Source organism: Pelodiscus sinensis, chromosome 1 (genome assembly GCF_052426305.1).
Source record: "Pelodiscus sinensis isolate ZL-2025 chromosome 1, ASM5242630v1, whole genome shotgun sequence".
NCBI classification, from domain to species: Eukaryota; Metazoa; Chordata; order Testudines; family Trionychidae; genus Pelodiscus; species Pelodiscus sinensis.
The window spans coordinates 160,493,748-160,519,032 of record NC_143052.1 but is presented as its reverse complement, the minus strand read 5'-3'; the positions used below and the strand labels follow the sequence as shown (position 1 = coordinate 160,519,032).

The 25,285-nt window shown below is 42.5% G+C and overlaps 1 protein-coding gene across 2 annotated transcripts in view; it reads left to right on the top strand.

Moving 5' to 3' along the window:
* The first annotated feature begins 327 nt into the window (after positions 1-327).
* LOC102458110 (MORC family CW-type zinc finger protein 1) overlaps positions 328-25,285 on the top strand; it is a 60,146-nt gene continuing 35,188 nt past the window's right edge. For both annotated transcript variants that reach the window (XM_089773071.1, XM_089773063.1), the window contains exons 1-8: positions 328-464; positions 2,830-2,940; positions 4,154-4,207; positions 12,782-12,816; positions 15,173-15,241; positions 17,515-17,605; positions 19,842-19,950; positions 24,715-24,874. In XM_089773071.1, the coding sequence (XP_089629197.1) occupies positions 2,867-2,940; positions 4,154-4,207; positions 12,782-12,816; positions 15,173-15,241; positions 17,515-17,605; positions 19,842-19,950; positions 24,715-24,874 (592 nt within the window). In that variant the 5' untranslated portion in view covers positions 328-464; positions 2,830-2,866. The remainder of the gene's footprint in view (positions 465-2,829; positions 2,941-4,153; positions 4,208-12,781; positions 12,817-15,172; positions 15,242-17,514; positions 17,606-19,841; positions 19,951-24,714; positions 24,875-25,285) is intronic.

The window sequence follows — 25,285 nt, the reverse complement described above, 5'->3', positions numbered from 1 at the left end:
AGCTAGGAAGACGCAAGGGGCTGAGGCAGTGGATGCTGTGGGCGTTCAGTAGGCGCCTATGGGGGGCAGTGTGCCTCGGTCATCCCTTGCTCCCTATTAGGTCCCCCAACTCTCCCTCAGCTCTTGGTTCTGCCTTGGCTCTTTACTGGGGGGGTCCCCGTTTCATAGTGCAATGAGCCAGTCTCTGCCTTGCAGTACTCAGCTTTGCACGGGGCTCCTGCTGCTGGGAGCTGGGGGGTTGGGGGGCGGAGCAGAACGTGCAGCTCCCTTTGCCCCAGCCGAGACGCTGCGCTTGCGGTTGCGCGCTGCCGCCGCCAGGGGCCGCCCCCGCGCACCGTCCCAAGCGCCTGGCTCCGGGCAGGGCAGCTTGTCCCAGGCGCGCTCCCCGCGGCGATGGCAGCGGCCGGGCGCTACGGGGCTCTGCGCAGGGCGGAGCTGAGGCTGGACTATCTCCACGCCAACTCGTGAGTGGCTCTGCCAGGCGCGTGTGCGGCTCCCGCCGGGCCGGGGGCGTCCCTGGGCGGGTCCCCCGCTGGCCCCAGCCTCCTGGGGCACGGTGGCTGGGAAGCGCACGGCATTGCCGGGCTGGGGCAGTGGCAGGAGGCAGGGGTAGCTTGTGGGTGCCTGCCTTGCGCTTCTAGGTTTAGACGGTGGAAAAGGGGCTGGAGCCCTGGTGTTTGCTTCGGCACCTTGAATCCCCACACTCAAGTTCCTCCTCCAAATAAACTCTTCTTTTTAGCAGTATAATACAGTGCTAATCCCTCCCCCTCCGGCTCCAACCCCTTTACACCCTCCACCTCCCTTTGGAAGGGGAACTTTTTCCATCTCTTGTTACTGTTGCAAATACAGTTCTTACCCAAGCGCTGAGAGATCCCTTTTACACATGGGTTCCCAAACTGGGGCGCGTGAAGAAATTCCAGGGGGCGGGGGCGTGAGGCAACCCAGCCCCCCCCCCCATCAATTCCTCCTTCTCCCCCCCCCAAGCTGTGCTGCTATTTTGGTTTTTGGCCCCGGTTAGTTTTTTTTTTTTTTTTGGCTCAACAAGTTTTGCTGCTATGGGGGGAGGGGAATGAGGGTTTCTCAAAAATCAAAAGGGGGGCATGATGCTGAAAAGTGTGGGAACCACTGCAGTTTAACAGCAGCATAGGTAGTTTATGTCTTTTAAAATAAACCTCTCTTAGTTCCTCCAAGGCTTTAACAATTACTGCTACTAAAGCTCTGGAGTGCTCAAGGTGCTCTCCGAAGGCAGCGCATGGCATTTCTGAAAAGTGGGGAAACTGAGGCACAGGGTCAAACACCTGCTACTTCTGGGGACTTAATTTTCTGCCCCATAGTGGTGGTGGTCTTTTCCTGGAAAGCATTAGCAGTGGAAGGGAAGGGGAGTTGCCAGTATCTAAGAACCCCAAAACAGCAAGCATTTCAGGTAACTTGGACTCGGTGGCTTGTCCAAGGGCATGAACCAATTTGATAGGTAAATTAGTAACAGACTTATAACCTTGACCCACAGTTCCACGCTCAGTCCATTTGATGTACCTCCTGAATTCAATAAAAGATGGTGTGAGGAGGCAAAGTTAGCTGGTCTTTCTGCATGAAAAGCTGTAAAGATCTGGAAAATATTAAGAAGCCTATGATGCGTTCCTTTCTGAGGAGCTTTCTTTTCCTGGGTGGTTTGTAAATATCCAAGAATTTTTCTGTTTTGTTAAAATCTCCAACAATTTCACTACTGCTACTGTGGATCTAATGGCAGTAGCACCCCATTGTTACTGCCTGCAGAAAGAGACTGAATTAGCACAGATCATGAACTAGTGTCTTTAGGCTATTACTGTCTTAACTATTGTCTTACTTGCTGAGACATAGGCAACAGTTTTACATGTTGACACCAAATCAGTTCCAGAGGTCCCATGAATGGCTTATGTAACAGTGGCCTGTAGCAAAAAATACATATGTTGTTGGAGTCCCAGGGTGCATCTGCACTGGAAATTGCTATACACATTTTTTCTGCCTTTGTGCCAACAATGACATAAGCACCATTGTAGATAATGCTCAGGTGGTTTTAAAAAGCTGTCTTTTTAAATGGGTTTGGGTTCTGTCTAGTCTGACACTTTCATTACTGCCTGTGCTGTTGTGGCTGCATAGTGGCTGGAATATGTGTGTAAAAGTACTTAATTAGGACAGGAGGTGATGATTTTTTTACCATTTAAATAACCTTGTGGGTTGGAAGTGAAGGATGATGTTCCTTACCTGAGAAAAGAGAGTTTAAATCCTCTGTCAGGAGTTTCTTGTGTTGTCATGTTTTAATTTTCGTTGCTCAGAAGTTTCAGATGTACAAATGAGCAGTCTTTACATTTCAGATGCCTTTTTAATGTTAGAATAATGGTCGGCCAGGAATTCTTCCTTGAGAGTACAGAATTTTGAAGACAAGCTTTAGTCTATAAAGTGGGTCTTTTTTGAAAATACAATGTTAAAAGGAAAAGACTAACCAGGTCCATAATTAGAGTAGAGCACATTAATATTCTCATAGACAGCAGTGGATATTATCAGCGGTTGTGTGACTTGCAGCACATTTATGTTTAACACAGGTGAGCTAAATCCTTAATTCTGTGGAGAATGCCATCTGAAGAAGTGGGTTGTGCCCATGAAAGCTCATGATACCATTTACATGTTTTGTTAGACTTTAAGTTGCTACTAGACTATTTATTGTTTTTAAAGTTTTTTCTGTTATAGACTAACTCAGCTACCCCTCTGAAACCTTACTCTGAGCCAGTCTGTTAATCTGTCTTCCATTCTCCATTCCCTGGTACTTAAATCACCTGCTGATGCTGAATGCAGGAGGAATTGATCCATATGTGCACCTTTTTATCCCTGGATGCCCAATTGGCCAGATGTATTGGTGATGCTGATGGGGGTGGCAGAAGCACCAGAAATTGGACATAGCTGGAGGTAGGACCACGAATGTGTCCAGTTCTTCTGAGTTGATACATGGAATCCTCTGTATTAGATATCTGGCTGTTTGGGTCTTGATCACAAGGTCTGAGTTTGACTGTTTGCTATATATGGGCTAAGGAAGGGATTTCTCCAGGATCAGGTTGGTAAGGACCTTGGAGGTTTTCACTTTCCTCTGCAGCAAGGGGAGTAGATAGGTCTAGATGATCCCAGCAGCAATCTCACCTAATAGTTCCTTACCATTGCAGGGATCTTTGACATTGGTAGCACTTCCATCACTCCTGCTGTCTGCCTGTGGCACACAACAGTTTAGATGATTGAGGACTGAAGTGCTTAGTTTAACTAAAATTATTGGGCTCAGTGTTGGGTAGCAGGTGTAATTTAATGGCCTGTGGTATACTGGATTTCACCCTTTTTTTTGCCTCTACAAAATTTTGAATAGAGGTTTGGACTCTTGGAAATCTTAGACATAAGGTGTGGACCCCCATGGGTCTGCAGACCGTATGTTAAAAGCAATTGGCCCAGATCTTGTGGTCTGGCCTGACCTAAAACACTCTGAAAATATGAAATTGAATCCTCAGTCCTTGGGGAAACAAATCCTGATTTTAAATCTCATTAGAATGGTAAATGGAGAGTAAATGCACCAAGAATACAGTTACACAGTTGTGAAACCCGAACTACACTCAAGGATATTGATGTCTGTATAGTTCTTAATAGGTCATAGCATCCCAGGAAGCTTGTAGTGCTACTTGCCAGTGCCACAAAATTTAATTAGCTTTTTCTACCAACAGGAAAAAAAATCAATACGCCTTTCCTTTTTTTTTTTTTTCTTTTTCTTCCTCCCCTCCTCCCCCTCTCCCCCATGTCCCTTTAGAAAAGAAGCCCTATTGACTGTTTCACCACTAGGGTAATGGAGATGTTCTGATGTGTAACACGTATAATTAGAGAATGTAATATGCATAACAGGTTAAAGTGCAGAGTGATCAGCATGTTCTGCCTGTATATTTAGTTTTTAAAAATCTTTGCCACTCATTTTCACAATATTATGTGTGTATTTAAATCTCAGAATAAAAACTGCTTTCATATAATTTTGTGTGTTTCAGTGGTGGGAACTGAACATATTGCTTATGTAGATTCCATAATGCTCAGATGCTTGATTTGATATTACCAACTGCTGGTAGATTTTAATCAACTTTTACCTTTCTTTTAGCACCACTCATGACTTTCTCTTTGGAGCCATTGCTGAACTGATTGACAACTCCCGGTAAATATTATGCTTATAGGACAGAAGTCCTATTATATATGGATTTAAATGTTTAGCAAGGCTGACTCTGCCAGTGAGAGGTGGGGAAATGTTTCCACAGGTGGAAGTAATAAAGTCATTTTCAGGATGGCCTGACACTTTGTCTGCATGACAAATATTTTGCTACTATGGCTATCTCAGCATAGCCTCCTAGTGTTAACGCTGTAATGTAGACATGGTGTAAATTACATACAAGTGTACCATGGAACATGATCTCAGTGATACTTGTCATACTTCAGTTTTAATTCTTCTTCATTAACTTAAGATTATGAAGAATTTTGAAACACTGATCTTGAGATGCTAGGTGTCCTCACAGAAATTTGAAGTAATTGAGCATTTCATAGGGCTGGTCCCTCAAATATCAGAGGCTTACAGCGTTTCTCTAGCAAATCATGGTAATTTCAACGATTGAATGTAATCATAAAAGGTCTGATTTTGCAAATAAAGTGTGATGCTTACTATTTGTATTTGCATACTCTGTACTCAGTGTTTGAAGGCTTAGGTGCAAAGATTGTGTTTAAGAGGAGAAAAATAGGGTTAGGTATGTTAATAGACCTGAAGTCAGACCCTCTTTATGTAGGCCTCGTGGCATACATGGTCTCACTTGCAGTGGATTAATGCTGGGGTGGCATTATGGTTGTGGAGGCCAGGTCTACAGTTAAATTGACAGCTGAATTAATCACTCTGGCGTGTGAAGTACCCACACTTCTTTCAGTGAGGTATGAAAGCCAAACTAACCCAGTGATGTTCCGCTATTAAGACCAGTGATATTCAGATTTAATAAAACATCGTGTGATTTAATTATTAATCAGTCTAAGTTATTAACCAATCACGACAATTTTAGTATTTTAATCGTCAATTGTAGAAAACTTGATTGGTAATTCTGCTATGAAAATAGTATATATTTAATTTATTTACGTATACTGGTAAATGAAAGAATGTATTCACATTACTGTGGCTCCTTTGGGCAATCTGGTTTGCTAATTTGGCTCCTGAACTACTGAGGACTGAGTATCACTGGTGTAGACCATTCTGGGCTGATGACAGAATTCTTCTGTTCACCTTGCTACTGCCCTTTGGAGAGATGGGTTTACTACACTGGTGGGAGAATGCTTTCCCTTCTGTCTTCTGTGTCTGCACTGAAGTGCTGCAGCAGCACAGTGTGCTGCATTTTGGGTCCACCTACACTACATTCCTCTTTTGAAAGAGGAATGCAAATAAAGGAAATCGAAATTGCAAATGAAGCTCTGATTTACAAATCTTGCGCTTCATTTGCATAATCTCTTCCGATCACTTTTTCGGAAGAGGCTTTTTCAGGAAAAAAAAGCCAGTCTTGACGGGTTCTTTTGAAAAAAAAAAAAAACCCCAAAACCCTTTTGCAAGAGAACCCTTATTTCTGAAAAAATGAGCACCGTTTAGACTACTTTTTTTTCTGAAAAAATCTCTTCCAAAAAAGTGATCGGAAGAGATTATGCAAATGAAGCACAAGATTTGTATATCAGCGCTTCATTTGCATTTTTTATTTCCCTCATTTGCAGGGCTTGACAAGCAGCGGTGAGCCCTGCTCGCCAGCCGCGTGGTTTGGCACGCTGCACATGCGCTGATTGTGCTGCGGCGCCATACTGGCTTAAAAGCTACTCGCCCCGGGCGAGTAGATTGACTAATTTGTCGAGCCCTGCTCATTTGCATTCCTCTTTCGAAAGAGGAATGTAGTCTAGACACACCCTTCAAATGTAGACAAGCCCAGTGTGGTTATAATAAATTGACCTATGAGAATCTTTGTTCTGTACCCATTCATCTGCTTTCTTTGTACCTCTTCCCATTTTCCTTTACTCTAATTTGTGCTCTCCCTTCTCATATTGTAGAATGTTTTCAGTGTGCCCTCTCCCATAAGGCACATCCACCAGTTAATGTTGAATTAACTCAGGTCTTGCAAGTAGCTGTCCAGCACACTGTGAGGACATAATCGTGATTGGTTGCATTTAGTTAGCTCCAGGGACCCCAATCAACTGACTAAAAGATTTATATTGTGCACACATGCACCTTCCTTTTAAGAATTTAGTTGTTTAAAATAAGTCTAATGTTTTCAAAGCAAGCAAAATGATCATAAGAACATAAGAACGGCCGTACTGGGTCAGACCAAAGGTCCATCTAGCCCAGTATCCTCTCTACCGACAGTAGCCAGCACCAGGTGCCCCAGAAAGGGTGGACTGAAGACAATTTGTCTCTTGCCATCCCTCTCCAGCCTCTGACAAACAGAGGCCAAGGACACCATTTAATCCCCTGGCTAATAGCCTTTTATGGACCAAACCTCCATGAAATTATCTAGCTTCTCTTTAAAATCTATTATAGTTCTAGCCTTCACAGCCTCCTCTGGCAAGGAGTTCGACAGGTTGACTACATGCTGTGTGAAGAAGAACTTTCTTTTATTAGTTTTAAACCTGCTACCCATTACTTTCATTTGGTGTCCTCTAGTTCTATTTAGAGAACTAATAAATAACTTTTCTTTATCCGCCCTCTCCACGCCACTCATGATTTTATAGACCTCTATCATATCCCCCCTCAGTCTCCTCTTTTCTAAACTGAAAAGTCCCAGTCGCTTTAACCTCTCCTCATATGGGACCCGTTCCAAACCCCTAATCATTTTAGTTGCCCTTTTCTGAACCCTTTCCAAGGCCAAAATATATTTTTTGAGGTGAGGAGACCACATCTGTACACAGTATTCAAGATGTGGGCGTACCATAGTTTTATACAGGGGCAGTAAGATATTCTGGGTCTTATTTTCTGTCCCTTCCCTAATAATTCCTAGCTTCCTATTTGCCTTTTTGACCGCCGCTGCACACTGCGTGGAAGTTTTCAGAGAACTGTCCACGATAACGCCAAGATCCCTTTCCTGATTTGTCATAGCCAAATTAGCCCCCATCATACTGTACGTATAGTTGGGGTTATTTTTCCCGATGTGCATTACTTTACACTTATCCACATTAAATTTCATTTGCCATTTTGTTGCCCAATCACTCAGTTTGGTGAGATCTTCTTGGAGTCCCTTACAGTCTGCTTCTGTCTTGACTATTCTAAACAGTTTTGTATCATCCGCAAACTTTACCACCTCACTGCTTACCCCTTTCTCCAGATCATTTATGAATAAGTTAAACAGGATTGGTCCCAGGACTGACCCTTGGGGTACACCACTAGTTACCTTTCTCCATTCTGAAAATTTACCATTTATTCCTACTCTTTGTTTCCTGTCTTTTAACCAGTTCTCAATCCAAGAAAGGACCTTCCCTCTTATCCCATGGCCATGTAATTTACACAAGAGCCTTTGGTGAGGGACCTTGTCAAAGGCTCTCTGAAAATCTAAGTATACTATATCTACTGGATCCCCCTTGTCCGCATGCTTGTTAACCCCTTCAAAGAACTCTAAGGCTATGTCTACACTACAAAGTTAATTCGAACTAATGGACGTTAGTGCGAATTAACTTTCATAGGCGCTACACTAGCGCTCCGCTAGTTCAAACTTAATTTGAACTAGCGGAGCGCTTAGTTCTAACTAGGTAAACCTCATTGCAAGAGGACTAAGCCTAGTTCGAACTTACTAGTTGGAATTAAGGGCTGTGTAGCCCCTTAATTCAAACTAGTGGGAGGCTAGCCCTCCCCATTTTTCCCTGGTGGCCACTCTGGGCACCACCAGGGAAACTCTACTGCCCCCCTCCCGGCCCCGGAGCCCTTAAAGGGGCACAGGCTGGCTACGGTGCCTGTGCCAGGTGCAAGTCTGCCAGCACCCAGCCAGCAGACCCTGCACCGGGCACGCCATGAGCCAGCCAGCCACCCGATGCTCCCCAGCCCTCCGCCTCTTCCCGGGACCAGGCTGGCGGCTCCCGGGAGCCTGGCCAGGACCGCAAGAGGCAGGCACCCGCCTGGTCTAGTGCAGACATCGTGGACCTTGTCCACGAACTCTGCACTAGGCACAGGAAAGTGGCCGTCTAGGGCAGGAGAGCTGCCAGCCTGGCCACCCAGGAGCAGGTTTGCATGAAAATCAAGGTGGTCCACTGAGACCCCCAACCCTGTGCCTTGAGATTAGAATGGCCGTCCTGGGTCAGACCAAAGGTCCATCTAGTCCAGTAGCCTGTCTTCCGACAGCAGCCAATCCTAGGTACCCTGGAGGGGATGGACCAAAGACAGTGACCAAGCCATTTGTCTCGTGCCATCCATCTCCAGCCTTCCACAAACTTTGGGCAGGGACACCATTTCTACCCCCTGGCTAATACCACTCCATGTACCCAACCTCCATGACTTGATCTAACTTCTCTTTAAACTGTTCTAGTTCTAGCCTTCACAGCCTCCTGCAGCAAGGAGTTCCACAGGTTGACTCTTTCCTTTGTGAAGAACAACTTTCTGTTACTAGTTTGAAGCCTGCTACCCATTCCTTTCCTTTGGTGTCCTCTAGTCCTTCTATTATGGGAACTAATGGAGAACTTTTCTTTATGCACCCTCTCAACACCACTCTTGCTTTTATTGACCTCTATCATATCCCCCCTCCGTCTCCTCTTCTCTAAGCTGAAAAGTCCCAGTCTCTTTAGCCTCTCTTCATATGGGACCTGTTCCAAACCCCTGATCATTTTAGTTGCCCTCCCCTCTCCCAGCCTCTCTCTTCCCCTCTCTCACCTCTTTTTCCCAGTCTCCCCCAGTTTTGTTCAATAAAGACAGATTCTGTTTTTGAACACACGTTTTCTTTATTTTGTACATCAGGAAGGGGGGCTAGGGAACGGTAAGTGGAAGGAGGTGAGGGAGGAATGGGGTACGCACCCCTGATGGGGAGGACTGGGATGGCTCTGCGGGCTTCTCGGGGTGGAAGTTCTCCTGCAGCCCCCCCGATTACCCGCTCCCCCCGGATGGCAGCCTGTGGCAAGTGCAGCCGGGGTGATGGCCGAGTGCTGTGATGTTCCGCGTGTGGGCACTCAGGGCACTCCAAGCCAGGACTGCTTTGCAAGCGGGGAACCCTGAGAACTCTGTCCGGGGTGGGGATCGGGTCCCTTTAAGCACAGCCCTCGGTTAGCCTGAGACAGCAGCTCCACACTCTAAGTCCTCATCTGATGCCCTGCCGGCACTGCTTCCGGCCATCCTTAACCTCTGTTCAGGGTCCACTCTGTGTGGACATGCTAGTTCGAATTAGCAAAACGCTAATTCGAACTAGTTTTTAAGTCTAGCTGTGCTAATTCGAATTAGCTTAGTTCGAATTAGCGCTGTAGTGTAGACATACCCTAATAGATTAGTAAGACAGGATTTCCCTTTACAGAAACCATGTTGACTTTTGTCCAACAAATTAAGTTCTTCTACATGCTTCACAATTTTATTGCTTCACAATGATCAGTCACATTCTAAGCATGGCTCGCTAACTGGGAAGGTATTTCATAATGCAAAGCTGGGTTTTGTTGTTTGTGCCAAAATACTCAAACTTGAAGAAATGGAATTTTTAAGCTTCCTTTTAGCTTAGTAACTTTGATTGTAGCTAAAAATAAAGTAACACCCAGGATAAAGCTAGGTCTTCAGTGTGCTATTGGTTCATTTCTGTTTAACTGCTACCAGTTTTCAAATCACAGTTTTCCTAGTATCTTCAAGTTGGAAAATAAGTGTTTCAATTGAAGGGTCATTGCAACCCTTTCAATTATTCTAAATTATAACATAAGCAAGAACTAGAATGTCAGACCCTGATTCTGTCATGAAGCATTTTGAAGTAGACAATATAGTTGCTTGGTTGGACACATTAAGCTAAATCCAGTAAGAATAAGTTTTGAAGTACCAAGAAAAATCTTGACTGGCAGAAAAATCTTAACATGTCCTTGCACTTTGTTCAATAGAATTTTGCTAGTTGAAATTAAACTAGCAATTGGGAGATACATTGCTGATGAATGAATTTTCCCAGCTAGTCAATAGGTAAAAAAAACACAAGCAAAGAATGACTCATTACAAAATATGATTGGTTGATTGACATGACTAGTACAGATAGGTTTTAATTTTTCATGATTCTCCATAGCATGTTAGTAAATGGTTCTAGTATTTTTATTAATATGAAGCCTTAGGAACACCCTATTAAATTCTTCCTAGTAAATAGAGAGGTAGCTGTTTTATTTTGCATGTGAGTTAAAAGATTGAACAAGCTCTCCCATATTTATGGAAAACCTAATTTTCAATGAATATTTTGCGTTGCATCCAGTCTCTTGGAAATTGTATATGGCAAAGGAACAGTAAAGCAATTATGGATATTGGCAAGAGTATCAAAAAGTTACTCTTTTTGTTCCATTAGTTCCATTTGGCCAATTGTGTATTCGATTTGCTACTGCAGGCTTCTGATCCTTATAAAGTGGTTTCTTACTGGAGTAATTCCCCATATGACCTAGCAGTGAAATGTGCATCTTACCTCTGCCATCAGTGAGATACTGTGGAAAGATTTCTGACAATTCAGCTGTATCACTTCATTAGAGGATCAGATAAGAGGAGGTAACATTAATGTTTGGTGCCAAACTAACTCTCTCTAAAATCTACTGTTTTGGTCTGTAATGCAGAATTTCTTTCAGTTCAATAGCTCTGAGGTGTTAATAGAAATAGGTAGGTGAATGACAAACTATCAACATTTAAGGCACTTGATAATCTTTGGATCACGCCTTCTTTTCTGTGCTAGACATTGTGTCATCCTTTAGCTGGTGCTCTGAGTCTCTGATCCTACCGTCATTGGAGTGTTTGTGTTTGAAACAAATCACAGATTAGGAATATGAGAATAAAGATTGTTGCTTAACAATAAATATCAGGATAATTTAATTGCTTTTTCTTAACTGTCTGCGACTTCTTTAAATGTCTTTCCCTATATTTCACTGGCACTCTTGCTTTCATTTCTTCTGAAGTAGCTTCCATTCTAAAACTTTCTACTTCTTAATCCTCTTACTGTCTCTTTTGGTATCAACCTTGGCTGCTGACATGACAGCTTTCTCCAATATGTATGAAAACTAAATGGCTTGGATAAAAGCCAAGGAACATTGTGCTTCCTGAAGAGCTGTAATAAACAAATATGGCATTAAGGCCTTGCTTCAGCCTTTTTTACTTTGAAAGACATCTGAGAACTTGAGAACTATAAAGCTTGAGAAGGGAACACAGGAATCATTGCTTGTGGCCATTTTTGTCTACTGCAGGCTCTTCAGCATCTCTGTGGCTTGCAACAAATGGATACAAATGGCTTTGAAGTTTAAATTACATGTCTTGTGGAATGATTTTATCCCAGTCCTGCTGATAATGTATTAAAGGTGAAATCCAAAGCTTTTGGATAAGGCTTCCGTTCAGGAGTCTTTGTTCCCTTGGAGACAGTCAGTGACGAGGCAGTCTCACGTGGCTCTCTGCTCTAGGTGTTAGTGAGGCCACCCACTGTTGGAGCTTTGCAGGAAAGTAAGGGCATGATTCTGGATTCCTTATACTACTTCATTGGTGGCAAAAAGATTAGCGTAGGCCAAGAATGCAGGATTGGGTGCTAAAGGAAGATGTGACATTTCTCCACTTTGAATCTAACCTTTATTTACGGTTTCAAATGGATATGATTTTCTCAACTGTAAATTAATAATTTTAAGTCTATGCCAGTGTTTACCATTCAATAGATTGGGATTTACTGAAGATCTTGGAGCTTCTGACAGGTGATCCTGACTGGTAGATCTTGGCCTGGCAATTCGGACAAGACCAATGGTCTACACACACTGAGTAGAAGTAACATGTATTCCTTTACTAACTTACCACAGTATAGTGTGAAGTACATATTGCTTTAAGTGCAATGGAATATTTCATCATCTCAGGTACTTCAGCAGCAACTTGGGGACTTCTTACTGTCCTTTCAATGACTCAGTGTGTGGTGCTGGTGTTCCCAGGGGGTTCTGTACACATATAGGCCAAAAATTGTAAGGGTTTATAGTCTAAAGACAAAATAAAAGAAGGGTAGGGAATGGGGAAACATACAAGCATATGAGCCTGGTGATGAGTTAGTGCAGCTTTGTTAGTAACATAGGGCACGTCTAAACTACATTCCTCAGTCGACAGAGGAATGTAAATGAGCCCGATCGAAAGTGCAAATGAAGTGTGGATTTGAATTTCCTGTGCTTCATTTGCATATTTGTGTCCAAGCGCTTTTTCGAAAAAGGGTCTTTCAAAAGTACAAGTGCCGTGTAGACAGGGTTCTTTTGGGGAAAAAAAAAAAACCTTTTTCAAAAGAACCTGTACTCCTGAAAAAATGAGGAGTATGGGTTCTTTTGAAAAATGTTTTTTCAAAAGAACCCCATCTAGACTGCGCTTTTACTTTAAAACCCTGTTTTCAAAAAAGTGCTCAGATGCAACTATGCAAATGAAGCGTGGGAAATTCAAATCCTCACTTCACTTTCGATTGGGCTCATTTACATTCCTCTGTCATCAGGGAAATGTAGTCTAGACATAGCCATATAGTCTTTCTTTTTCATTTCCCTTTCGTGGATAGAGGAAGGTAATTTTGTTCTCTTTTGTTTTCAGAGATGCAGGAGCCACCAGACTTGACATATTTACTGGTAAGTGCAGCAAACAAATTGTTAAAAAGGGATGATGCCAGTTTTCAGCAGGAGGCCTATCAAGAAGACACTGGTCTGCATCCGATTCCTCCGTTGCAGGTGTCTGCTTGCATGCTAGTAGGTGAGAACTGGCTTCAGAAATATCAGGTGAGGGGTTTTCATTTCCCTTGGGAGATCATTCCATAAATAAATGGATGTTGCCTTTCAGAAGGCTTGTTTAACAGTTTTAACTATTGCTTTCAATAGATGGGGAACAGAATCCATAGTGCTTCTGTGTGCAGAAAAATATTGCTGGCAGAATCAATAAACAAATGAATGCAGAAGTATTTCATCTTCCATGTAAAATCTGGTTTTAGTATTTTCATCAGGGCTGTTCAGTGGAGATACATAGGTAGTTAAAAATCCACTGTTTTTCCTATCTTTTTCTCATTTTGTTCTATTTTACATCTATTTTATAAAGCTGAACTCTCTCTGACATTTGTATTGTTTGGCTAGCTAATCCTACTGAAAGCTGGAGTAGAGCTGACCTAATCCTTTTGCCCCACTGTGCTTCATATTAGCCAGATTCCCACCATCTAGCTTCCCTTATGTTGAGATGTCTCATGCTGCTCCCTGGCCCTTTTTCCTACCTGTTTTCCAAGTTGCATCATTCACTTTGCATGCCTCTGAGACCTCCAGCTAAGATATTGAACAGACATTAAGACTTGCACAGTTCTCCTTCTTTAGCTATGTCAGGCTGGAAAGTTGTATCTTGACAAGTTGCTTTTTTGCTGAACTTGGAACACACAAAATAAAACATATTAATACTTACAAACCACTGGGTTAAATTACAGAAAATGAGGAGTACAGTAAAGCACCAATTTTTTCAGTTTTCTTCTTTGCTGAAAAATTATTTGTGTGAGCTTTGGGTATTAACAGGCACTCCAATCCAAACCAGTGTGAGGCAGTGTCCTCACGTGCCCTGAAACCCTGTGCCTTACTGTGCTTTGCTGCCATAGCTCCCATCTGGGATGCTCACAACCAGCCTACAAGTGTGCAGGTCAAACCCTGAATGGTCATGTGATAGACAGCCCTGTTTCAGTAACTTTAACCTCAGCGTTATGTCCAGCTCAATAGTCTCACTCTGGCTTTCACCAGCCTTTCTTATAGCCGGCAAGGTGACCTCATCTTACAACAAGTCCTGAGTTTTCCTGAAATCCTGTGCTCTCTAATATCCAGCCTTTACCTGGACACTTCAGCGAACAAAAGGTTTATTTGTTGCTCAAAAGCATATTACAGTTTATTAACTTATCTGTGGTAAATACACCCTTCCATTTAAACACAGCACTGAGCTAGCTTATTGTAAAAAATAAAACAATTTTTTCAACACTAGGACATGGGTTAAGTGATATCAAGTAAGAGGAAAAAAGTTAGAGGGTTATGAGCAGATGAAAGTGAAAATATGCATAAAAAACAACAAAATCTTAATCTAGCAAGGTACAGACTTTTTTCAAGATTGTTTCTCACCTGTATTCAGTTTCAAGAGATTTCTGCTTCACTGGCTGAAGGACCCATCTTTCTCAGCTTGTAAGCACTCTGTTACTTGGTCTATGTACGGATGCATGCCAAAGATGGCTTCTGTGGACTTCATCCCCTCTATGGATGAAGTGGGATTTCCATTGTTTTGGTCCCACCATACTTAATATACATAGGATATAGGTTAATAGTTGCCTTCTTTCCTGTATGGTAGGGAAACTGTTTCTCCCTTTTGGCCACAAACTTTAATAATATCATGAAGTATCCATATTTTCCCATATAATGTTACTACATTATTCCATGATATTGCTCGCTAGTGTGTCATTAGCTTTCAGAAAATATTTCACTCTACACATTTTATAATAGTCATATTGTATATAGTCAGTTGATTCAATTGCTTATCACTTGAAATTCAGACCTCCATGTCTTTATACACCAGTGAACCACCATCATGCTCTTTCTCTGCTCCCCCCCTTGTTACCTTAGTAGATTTATTTACCTAATACATAAAAAATGGATTTTCACCGTTTTTGCTTGAGAGAATCAAATTCATATTCCTTTGTCTGGGGCAGACCTGTTTACTGACTCCCCCCAACATTCCATGAATGCACATTAGTAATAATTTCAGCATATCTTTTAATATGCAGCACGTACATACAGAACACAAGAATATTAATGACCACTTAGTTATTAGTTTTATATGATACCTTACAAGATTATTTTGTACAAAGATTATTACAGTAGTGCCGAGAGTGTGAATACAAGAGTTATTCGGTCAATCTCCCTAACCTACAAATTAGGTTCTACATATATTACTACCAGGCTTTTCTCTTTTTTTCAGTGGATAACAACAAGCTGCCAGGGGGATTTATGTTGTGCTTTTTGGATGATGGATGCGGAATGGCCCATAGTAAGTTAATTATAAAGATTATTATAACTGGTTGTGCCAGGGAATAGTATGCACATAAATATCAAGTCGTACTATGTATGTAGAACCATTATTTAAAATGAGATGAATATGCTTAATTTACAAGATTACTTACTGGTTTAAATGTTGTTGCTAGCAGAGTAAATTAGTTCTGGAATTTTTTAAGATGTGCCAGAAGTGACTGCAGATTTCTGTGGAGAACTGAAATGTGAAATATTACAGAAATATAACTGCCCTGCTTTAAAACATAGCACCAGCCACATATCAGAAAATTGTCAGTGTTTCAACCACATTAATGCCAGTTAATTCTGTGATTTCAAACAAGCAAACACAACCAAACAGCAAAACATTCATTTTTCGTTAGGACCTTTCCCATAAAAGTAGGGAGTTTAACATCCTAGCCGAATTTAAAACCCTGCTATAATTAAGTACCTCACTGAACTTCCTCTTCAGCTGCCATGGTGTTATTCCCATTGGGCCCTAAACTGTTAAGTATTGCTATGTTTTGTCAAACTGCTGTATTTCATTGTTCAGTGATGCATTCCTTGTTTATTGCAGGAGTTCCTATGCCAGTTTTTTGTAAAATACTCGGATGTTGTTCTGAATAAAGGGTATAGTGAAAATGTACCATCAAAATCATTCTCACATGACACTAATTCAATTAAGCACCATATTTCCAGCCCCGGCAAGTTCTTTCTCCACACCATAGATGAAGCCCAGAACACTGAGCCTGATTGCACCCTGGAGTTTTTATAGTATTCTGGCCTCTGAAAGAAAAAGGTCGAGAATCCGTGATTTAAGACACACTTCAGTGTACATAACAGTCAGCAATCAAAAACAGCACTTGTTGCTGAGAACTTGTAAATGACGTTGTTCCCTTGGTGCTGTCAGTTGTCAAGTGTGAATAACACAGATGGAGGAACAGAAATGATAAAAGAAGCCACAGAGATGAATGTGTACATGATTTATGTTTAACTAATTATACATCTTTTCTTGAGTGGCACCATTTTCCTTATAAGGAGAGGATTAGTGGGTGTTTACCTTCATATTGGATTTTTTTGGGGTGGTGCCCAAAAAAGACAATTTCCCTAAAACTATATTTAACAAAGAATCTTTATGATGGGACTTGCATTGAATTAAGGAATGCTGACGGAGAGGGGTAATTTTGTATGTTATGCCATCATATTTTTGCAAAAGTCACAGGGTATTTTCAATGTGATTGTATTATATGACGTAACTACTGTTAGCTGAAATCTTTTCACATAAAATAACGTTGTGCCAGTTGGCCATTGGTGGAATCCTTAGCAGTTTAAACCTGATTTCTAGAGAGTTGCTTCTGCAACTTTTTTTAGAAAGTGAATTCAGTTTCCTTTAAAGTATCCGAACAGTTTGGTCAATAGTAGGCGCTCTTTGTCCCTTGGTATGGCAGTTTCATGCTGCTCCCAAGTATACAATGCAGAGTCTTGTCCTTGCAGCTTAGGTTGATATCTGCTTCAAATAAACTGTTCCCAAAATGGCTATGTCAGATGTGCTTGGAAGTCCATATTAGTTAGTTAATTCTTTGAATGGCATTTGGCATGCCAACTTTCGCTGTAATGGAGAGAGTGATTCAGTATCTACTGCATCTGTCAACTGATTGTTTGCTTGTGTGTGTGCGAGGGGGAAACGTATAGAAAGTATCTGCAAATGCAAAGTATCTGGTAATGCAAAGTAGTCTGTGGTGTAGGAATGTGGCTCATGATCTAGCTTTTATTTCAAACTTGACCAGAGATCTTATATCATTTTGGTCAAGTCACGTAACTTCTGGTGTATCAGTTACCTTAATCAGGAGAGCACAGTGCTTTATGTGCTGAGGATCAACTCGTTCTTAGTTTTTAAAGTGCTTGGCTCTTCCAGTAAAAGGAGCTGTAATTACAAAATACCTCATATTAGATATGATTTAATTGTGGCATGTACAGTTCCAAGGCCTAGTGTCATTCTGGAGTTAAGTGAGGGAAGGAGTATTAAGATTTGCTAAATTTGATCAGACCATTGTCAGCAGTCACACCCAATTATAGCATTTGTTTGGCTACCTCTCTGTTGACTAAGACTAACCTGTGTCTGTTTTGTATCTTGCACCATAGCTATTTACAACCAACATAAGGTCTCAGCAAACCAAGTGAGACCTGTGTAGGTTTTTAAAGTTTTCAGTCTGATGTTTTCTGATGAGTGTCCCAGATGCATGTTTTAACAATAACAGTACAATTTTATTGCAGAGGAAGCTACTGATCTAATTTATTTTGGAAGGTCTTCTAAGCGGACATCTACCTCAAGAATGATTGGACGCTATGGCAATGGACTTAAATCGTAAGCATGTTTTCTAAACCCTAGTGTCTTGATTATCTCTTCCTGAGTATTTTTTTAAATTCATTCCTTAACTCAAAAATGTAATGGAATAATTGAATATAATCCTAGTAAAACCAATCTTCTAGTTGGTCACATAATACAGCTCTATTTTGAACTCTGTATTGTTCCTAATACAGATTGTGCCTACCTAAACCCAGACTCTTTGGTCCAGCAGTATCCATGGTCTAGCAGGACCACGAATGTTCCTGGCCCAGAGAGCCCAGGGGCAGGGAGGTTAGTGGTGGCCCTGGGATGGGGGGGTTCAGGCGGCGCAAGGAGTCCCATGGTGCGACAGGCAGCCCTGAGGCAGGGAGCTCTGGTGGCATAAGGAACCTCGCATCAGGGGGCTTCTCTAGTGTGGGGAGCTGCAGTGATACAGTCGGGAGTGTGGCAGGGGCTCAGGCAGAACAGGGAGCCCTGTGGTTCAGCTATGAGCTGTGCGGTAGGGGTCTCAGGCAGCATGGGGAGTGCTGCGGCAAGAGGATCCAACAGTGCAACTGGGAATCCTGGGGCTGAGGTGTCCAGCCGGGGCTGGCAGTATAGCTGACTGAAGGCAGTGGGGACCGGCTGGAGCCACAAATGGAGCCAGCAGGTTCCTGGGAGGCAAGTGACAGGGGACATCCCATGGTCTAGCAAATTCCCTTGTTCAGGACCGGTCAGGTACCAAGGGTGTGAGACCACAGAGGTCCAACTTATAGTGCGTACTGAAGCTCCTGGTGGTTCTAGTGTCCAGTTATTTCTAAAGTATATTTCAAAATCGAATATATTCACCATATTTCCCTCAGGTTTCTCTTTTTTGTAATGGGAAGGAGAATTTTGGGGAAATTTCCAGCCATTTTCAGGCCAGATTCTTGCTAGTGCCGGGAGGCAAAAATAGCACTGCCTGTGCTAGTCTAGTCTTGCAAGTCCGGGCCAGAATCAGTCTCCTGACAGAAGACAGTTAATATACTTCCACTTCTTAGTGGTTCCGTTGGGCAAAGGCAACAGTATTTGCTGCTGTAGGATCTCCACCAAAAGAAACTGTTTGAGGGATAGTCCGGATAAGCCCCTCCACCAGCTATTCTGGCACTGAAGTCCAGTTTTGGTATAGCTGGCTGATGGAAAGGCCTTAGGACCTGATGGAAAGATCCACCATCACATGTAAGATTGCTGAAGGCTTGGTTTGAATCTCCCTCTCTGTACGGCTGATTTGATGGTTCATTAAGCAGCACAGTGCATCTTGTAATATGTGTTGTTCACTGATCCGTGATTCTTAATCAGGGGTGGACGATAATTTTTGGCCAGGGGCCACTTCAAAAACTTCAAAAATTTTTGAAGTGGCCCTGGCTTCCCCAGAAGGGGCAGGGCCTAAACTGGAAGGGGCGGGGCCATGATTGGTCTTGGGGTGGAGGAGCCCCTTTGCACCCCCTTTCCCATTAGGCACCCATGCCCCTGGAAGGGCAGGAAGAGGCTTCGCATGCTCCCCCACCCCCAGGCCAATCAGGGCTTGGGGGCAGGGGAGCGCGTGAAGTCTCCTCCCGCCCTACTCCCCCTACCTGCTGCCAGGAGCACGCGGCACTTCTGTCCTCCTCGCAGGGCAGGAGGAGGTTTCGCGCACTACCCCTTCCTCCAGGCTAATCAGAACTTGGGAGCAGGGAAGAACGTGACATCTCCTCCCGCCTCATGAGCAGCACATGATGCTTCAAAGCGCCGCGTGCTCCTGGCAGGGCAGGAGGAAGCTTTGCACGCTCCCCTGCTTCCAGGCCCTAATTGGCCTGAGGGCAGGGGAGCAGCGGGGCCTCCACGGGCTAGATCAACCCGTTTATTGGGCCAGATCTGACCCGCCGAGGCCCTTTTGCTCACCCCTGCTCTTAATATTCATGTGGCTTTATGTATGTGTTTTGCAACCGATAGTCTAAAACTCAAACTTTGTTAGTTTTGTGTACACTTTCAACGTGACAGGGTGGCTGCCTCATTTGGCTGAGAGGTTTAGATGAGGAAAGGGGTCCCTTAAGGTTTAGGCTCTCCCTGTTCACAAGAGCTGCTTTTTCTTGTGTGCCTAACTCCCATTGGCAGGAGTAGATATTTAATGTGAACATGTTAGAACATGACCATCAGGCCAATTAATTATATGCTCTGTCTTTATTACTTAAAGTAAATTAACATTCTGGCAACAAGCTAGCTTAGAGTCATGACATCTTCTCTATCTTTACTATAGCGGGTCAATGCGAATAGGGAAAGACTTCATATTATTCACAAAGAAAGAAGATACAATGACAAGTGTTCTCTTCTCTCAAACATTCTGTGAAACAGAAGGCATTGATGAGGTATCATTTTTTATCATTTGTTTTTAAATACTTTCAAATAGACCATAGGCAAGACTATGAAGTGCTTAGATCCCACTGAAATTGGACGGAATTTAGCCTTCTTGATCATTTGAGTGAGTGGCACTTTTAAAACACCTACCACGATTGCTGTGAATGTTACTGTGATGGGATTCTCCAGAGTGCAGACCCAGGGTCGACTGTATCCTCTACTCTGCAGCCTAGGCTGTGTCTCTCAATGCTTTGCTAGGGATAAGCAACAAACTCCTCCAGGTGATGTTATCCCTCAGCACAACCCCACACCCAGATTGAACGAATGATCCCAAGCCATTCATGAGTCACAGAGAGAAAGGCCCTAAATGAATCCCTCCCTCATAGATGAGCAGTGCAAATGTATTAACTGGTTCACCACTTCATCAATAGAAAGCGAATATATACATCAGCCTTTGCAAACCTGAGGAAGCACTGTTGTGCCACTGCCAACACTTCAGGCAAACTGACTGGTAAAGATAAACAGTTAAACAATTCATTGTCCAGAAAAGATTGATTGTAAGTGACATTAAATGATAGACAAAAAGTCAGAATTAGTTACCAAAACAAATAAAATATCAGCAAGCAGGCAAGCATTGCCCTATGAGGCTGGGCAATGACTGGATTAAGAAGTTTTTCACACCTATTGGATATGGCAATACGTAGTACACAGCTTTCGTCCTAGAAACCTGGGCAAGTCCTCTGTTGAAGTCTTCAGTGTCTTAGTTGTTTGCAGTATAGATGGGAGCAGGAGAGAGAGAGCAAGCATGGGACCTCTGTGGTCTCTGTTATACCCTTAGTCCCATGTGCTTGGAGGATGCAAGTCCAGGTATGTCGGGCGGGCAATACTGAATCCCCAGGCAAGGTTGCGCAATTGGTGTGGCCTCACGCAGGTGAGTCACTGAATTGTATCTCCCTTGTTGTCAATGGCTGTTGATAGTTGTTTGTCACCTCACCCGGACATTGGTTGCTCTACTTTCTATTGTCACTCAGAAGCTTATCTAGCTAATTCCCCAACTTACAGCATGTATTAGTGATAACCATACAACACAATCTCATAACTTCATATGTATTCGAGATACACATATTTAGATAGGTTACGATTTGGTGAAAATCATTGTTTTGTCTCCCGATACCTCGCATGGCAGGCTTTATATGAAAGATCACAATTATATATAAATGAGGAATACGGCAATTAACCAGGGGCTGTCTCAAAGCATAGAACGGGGTGGCCAACTTGTGCCTCCAGCCACATGTGGCTCTTCAGAAACTCCTTATATAAGTACCAAATCCAGGGCTGGAGCTACAGGTGCCAACTTTCTACTGGGCCGGAGGGTGCTCACTGTTTAACTCCCAGCTCTACCCTAGGCAGTGTCCGCCTCCACCCTTTCCTCCTAGGATACTGCCACTTCCTACCGACTCCACTGAGCCTGTCACACCCATGCTTCCCCCCTCCAGTGTCTCCCACTGAGAGAGAGCTGATCCCAGTGGGTAGGAGGAGAAGGAGAAGGAGGCACTGACTGGTGGGGCTGCCCGTGAGCAGGATGTGCTGAGAGTGGTGGTAGGGAGATGATCAAGGCTGGTGACACAGAACTGTTGCTTTTTGGCAATGTGCTTTGGTAAATTCTGGCTCCTTCACAGGTTTAGGTTGATCACTCCTGGCATAAAATGTCACAGTTATGTTTTAATAATTATTGCTTATTAATATAAATGAAACTTCTCATTTGTCCTTAGAAATGTTGTTTATGAAATACAGGCAGTCCCCGGGTTACATGGATCCGACTTACATCGGATCCCTACTTACAAACGGGGTGAGGCAACCCCGCACTAGCTGCTTCCCCGCAGCAGACCAGGGAGACGCGAAGCTAGCGCCCCCCCCCCCCCCCCCCCCCCGCAGATGACCAGGGAGACGCAGAACAGCTTTTCTCAGCAGACACCTCAGCTTGAGAATAAAGGACTGAGGGAAGTGAGGTTTGGGAGAATAAAACTGAGCTCTGGAGAAATGTTTGGCTAGAGTTTCCCCTACAATATGTACCAGTTCCGACTTGCATACAAATTCAACTTAAGAACAAACCTACAGTCCCTATCTAGTACGTAACCCGGGGACTGCCTGTACATAAATGGCTGTTCATGTAGAGAAAAAGTTGTCCAAGTCTGCTTTGTTTCTATTTTATTTTTCTTTATGGAACTGGTGAAGTAGAGCTTTATCAGGTAGTACACTCTGCCGACATCTGAAGCATACGCATAGACCAAAACTGATCCTGTGCTTCAGTCTGTTGGCTTAATCGCAATCAACAATTTATACTGTTTGGACCCTTCCTGTCAGATCTTATGTCAGATGGCGACCTGGTAGAACCAGTGAGAATCTTCCGTCTTTAGCAACTCCTTTCTGTCTCCCAAAATGACTAGATAGGTTTTGGAAAGATTCAGGCGTAGCTTTCCTTATTGGAATGTGAGTGGTTAAGAAGGAGGTATGATGTTGTAGCCCATAGGTTTGTCAGTGTAGCAAGGAACAAGGTAAAGCTCAGGAATATGACGAGTGAGGGATGGAACTGAAAACAAAAGTAAGAGAAAAGAGGGATCAATGAAAGAGAGGCATGAGAAATGAAAAATACAGCAAGAGTATCTTAATAGGATGTCTGCTTGTAAAACAACACCTGGAATCCTTAAATGCTATACCTATGCTACAAGCTATGGGCGTGATTGCACTGTTTGTGCACACATACTTGTGCTAACCTGGAGGACAGCATGCACATAAGTGGCAGTGTAGCTAGAGTAGAACGGGTAGTGGCAGCGTAGGCACAGCTGAGTCGAACTGTGTACAAATCTGCCTGAAACGTGGATATGTACTCATCATGGCTCATCCATGGCTTTGATGCCACTGCCTCTATGACAGCTATCTTGCTATTTATACTTGTGCTAGTTCTCATCAAGCTACCATGAGATTTATACAGGATCAGGGGAACCACACCCCTGTCTTGTAGTGTAGATGTAACCCAACACCATGTGTTCATAAGGGTACTTACTGGTATAAATATACTATACCAGCAAAACACCACTTGTGTTAACAAAGCTGTGCTTTCTACTAATATCTTCACCATCCCACAAGAGAAACAGGCTTTGCCAGTAAAAGCACAGTAATGCCAGTTTAACTGCGCCTACATTATGGGCTTCTTTTGACAGTTATGTCTGTTGAGGATCACACCTCTTCACACACTCAGGAACATAGCTATGCTGGCAGAAGTGTATAGTGTAGACATGGCCCAAGAGGTCATCTGAATGACCAAATACAGAACTGGACACTTTTATTTGAACACACTGAGAATTGAATAGAGATGGATGTGACACCAGAAAAAGAACGAGTACAGATGAGAGAATTTATTGGCAAGTCAGTAATTTCAGCTGTTTTAAATATGAAGCCCATTTTCTCTTGGCTTTAGGTCATGACTGACAAATTACCCTTCTCCTCTGTAAATTGGGCTTTACCCTCGAGCTTATGAGAATAAATGGGCCACTCTCTTGTCTCGGTCTCACAAAAAAGGAGGAAAAAACAGATTTATATTTTATTAGAACACTGCTCTACTCTCTTGCATCCCAGGAAAATTTTATGTCCCTGGCTAGTTGAGAATAGTTCCCATTGTGTTTAAAATGAATTCCCTGCTTGGGAATGTTTGAAGTTCAGAATTTTTCAAAAGGACAAATTTTGATACCCTAAGGGTTTGGCACAACTGTCATGTAAACCCTCAATAGTTCCATTCTGCATTGACACACATTCTGTATTGAATATGAAGATGTTGTAATCATAGCAGATTGGAGAGACATCAGGGATGATCTAGTGTTCTAGATGGCACTTGGTCCTGCCATGAGGGCAGGGGACTGGACTTGATGATTTCTCAAGGTCCTTTCCACTTCTAGTACTTTATAATACAATGATTCTGTAACCATGGATAGCAGTGACAGGTTTCCCTAATAAACTTGTCTCTCTGTGTGTGATTTTGCCTCTTTATAGTACGGTATAGCTTTTCATAAGAGAAATAGGCTCTTCTATTTGGGAGGAAAATAATTGAATTTTCCAATGATTACTATTTATTTTGGCAACTCTTTTTTGGCCTTGTAAGGTATCTTCATTGTTGTGTGTGTTCTAAAGCAGTCTTTCTTAGGTGTTTGGTATTGGGGGCCATTTGTAGAATCTGAGTCATTAATGTTCTTGACCATTCTACACCCTGTTCAGTAGGGTACTATATTACCTGCATTTGGTGCACAAGGACTGTGGCAGAGAAGAGTTGAACCTGGTTTTTCATAATCCCAGGTTAGTAGTGTGCTAGCCGCCTTCTTCAGGTGCTAGAACTGATTTCCTTAAGTCCTTAGCTAGGCATTGATGTTTGCCTCTAAAATAGTCCCTATTGTCAGGCCTGAGCCTAGTCACTTTGCAGAAATTGTGTGTGTGATACATTATAGGATGGCAAATCCCAGGTCTGGGAAATAAAAAATTGAATCTAATTTTTACCAGATTTCTTCTGTGGTTTTGTTTTTGTATTGATTTGATTTTTAATTAGTAGCTTTCTGTATCTTGATTGTGTAAACCTGTTTATCTTAAAAATAATTGTAGGATTACAATTTCTCCAAAAAATAATTAAACATAAAATGAAACCAGAACAATCAAAAATATTCAACTTAGTCTATTACTATTTAATATGTAATTGTCCCTGAAATATTGTTTTCACAATTTTTATACAGATGATCGTCCCAATAACCTCCTGGTCAAAAAGCACTAGAAAACCTGTCATAAGTGATCTTGAGAAATTCACTGTACAGATGTCTATCATCTTTAAATATTCCCCTTTTAACAGTGAAACTGAATTGCTGCAGCAATTTGATGCAATCTATGGGAGAAGTGGTAAGCTTTACCAAGCAATGCAATTTTCATGTAAGCAGTTCTTTAAAACACAGCTGTACTGAATTATTGTTAGAGAGGCAATTTGCTTTTAACGCTTATCGTGAAGGTCAATTATTGAAATTCTTATTTGGCCAGATGTTTTTATTAATAAGAAAATGGAAGTACTGGGGTGTTTACCCTACAGTCTGGCAGCTCTTATAAAGAGAGTAAAATGTGTATATTTTATTTGAATGTCAAAACTGGCACGTGTATATGAAAAAACGTCTAGAAAGAATTCTGTAATTCTCCATGCACTTTGGTCCTGACTATTTAGATTTCCTCTCTGCTCGTCCTTCTTATCTGACTAGCCTCTTCTCTGTCTTTTTACACACTGTAATGCTTAATTCAAGAGCCTTGTCCTCAGCATCACCT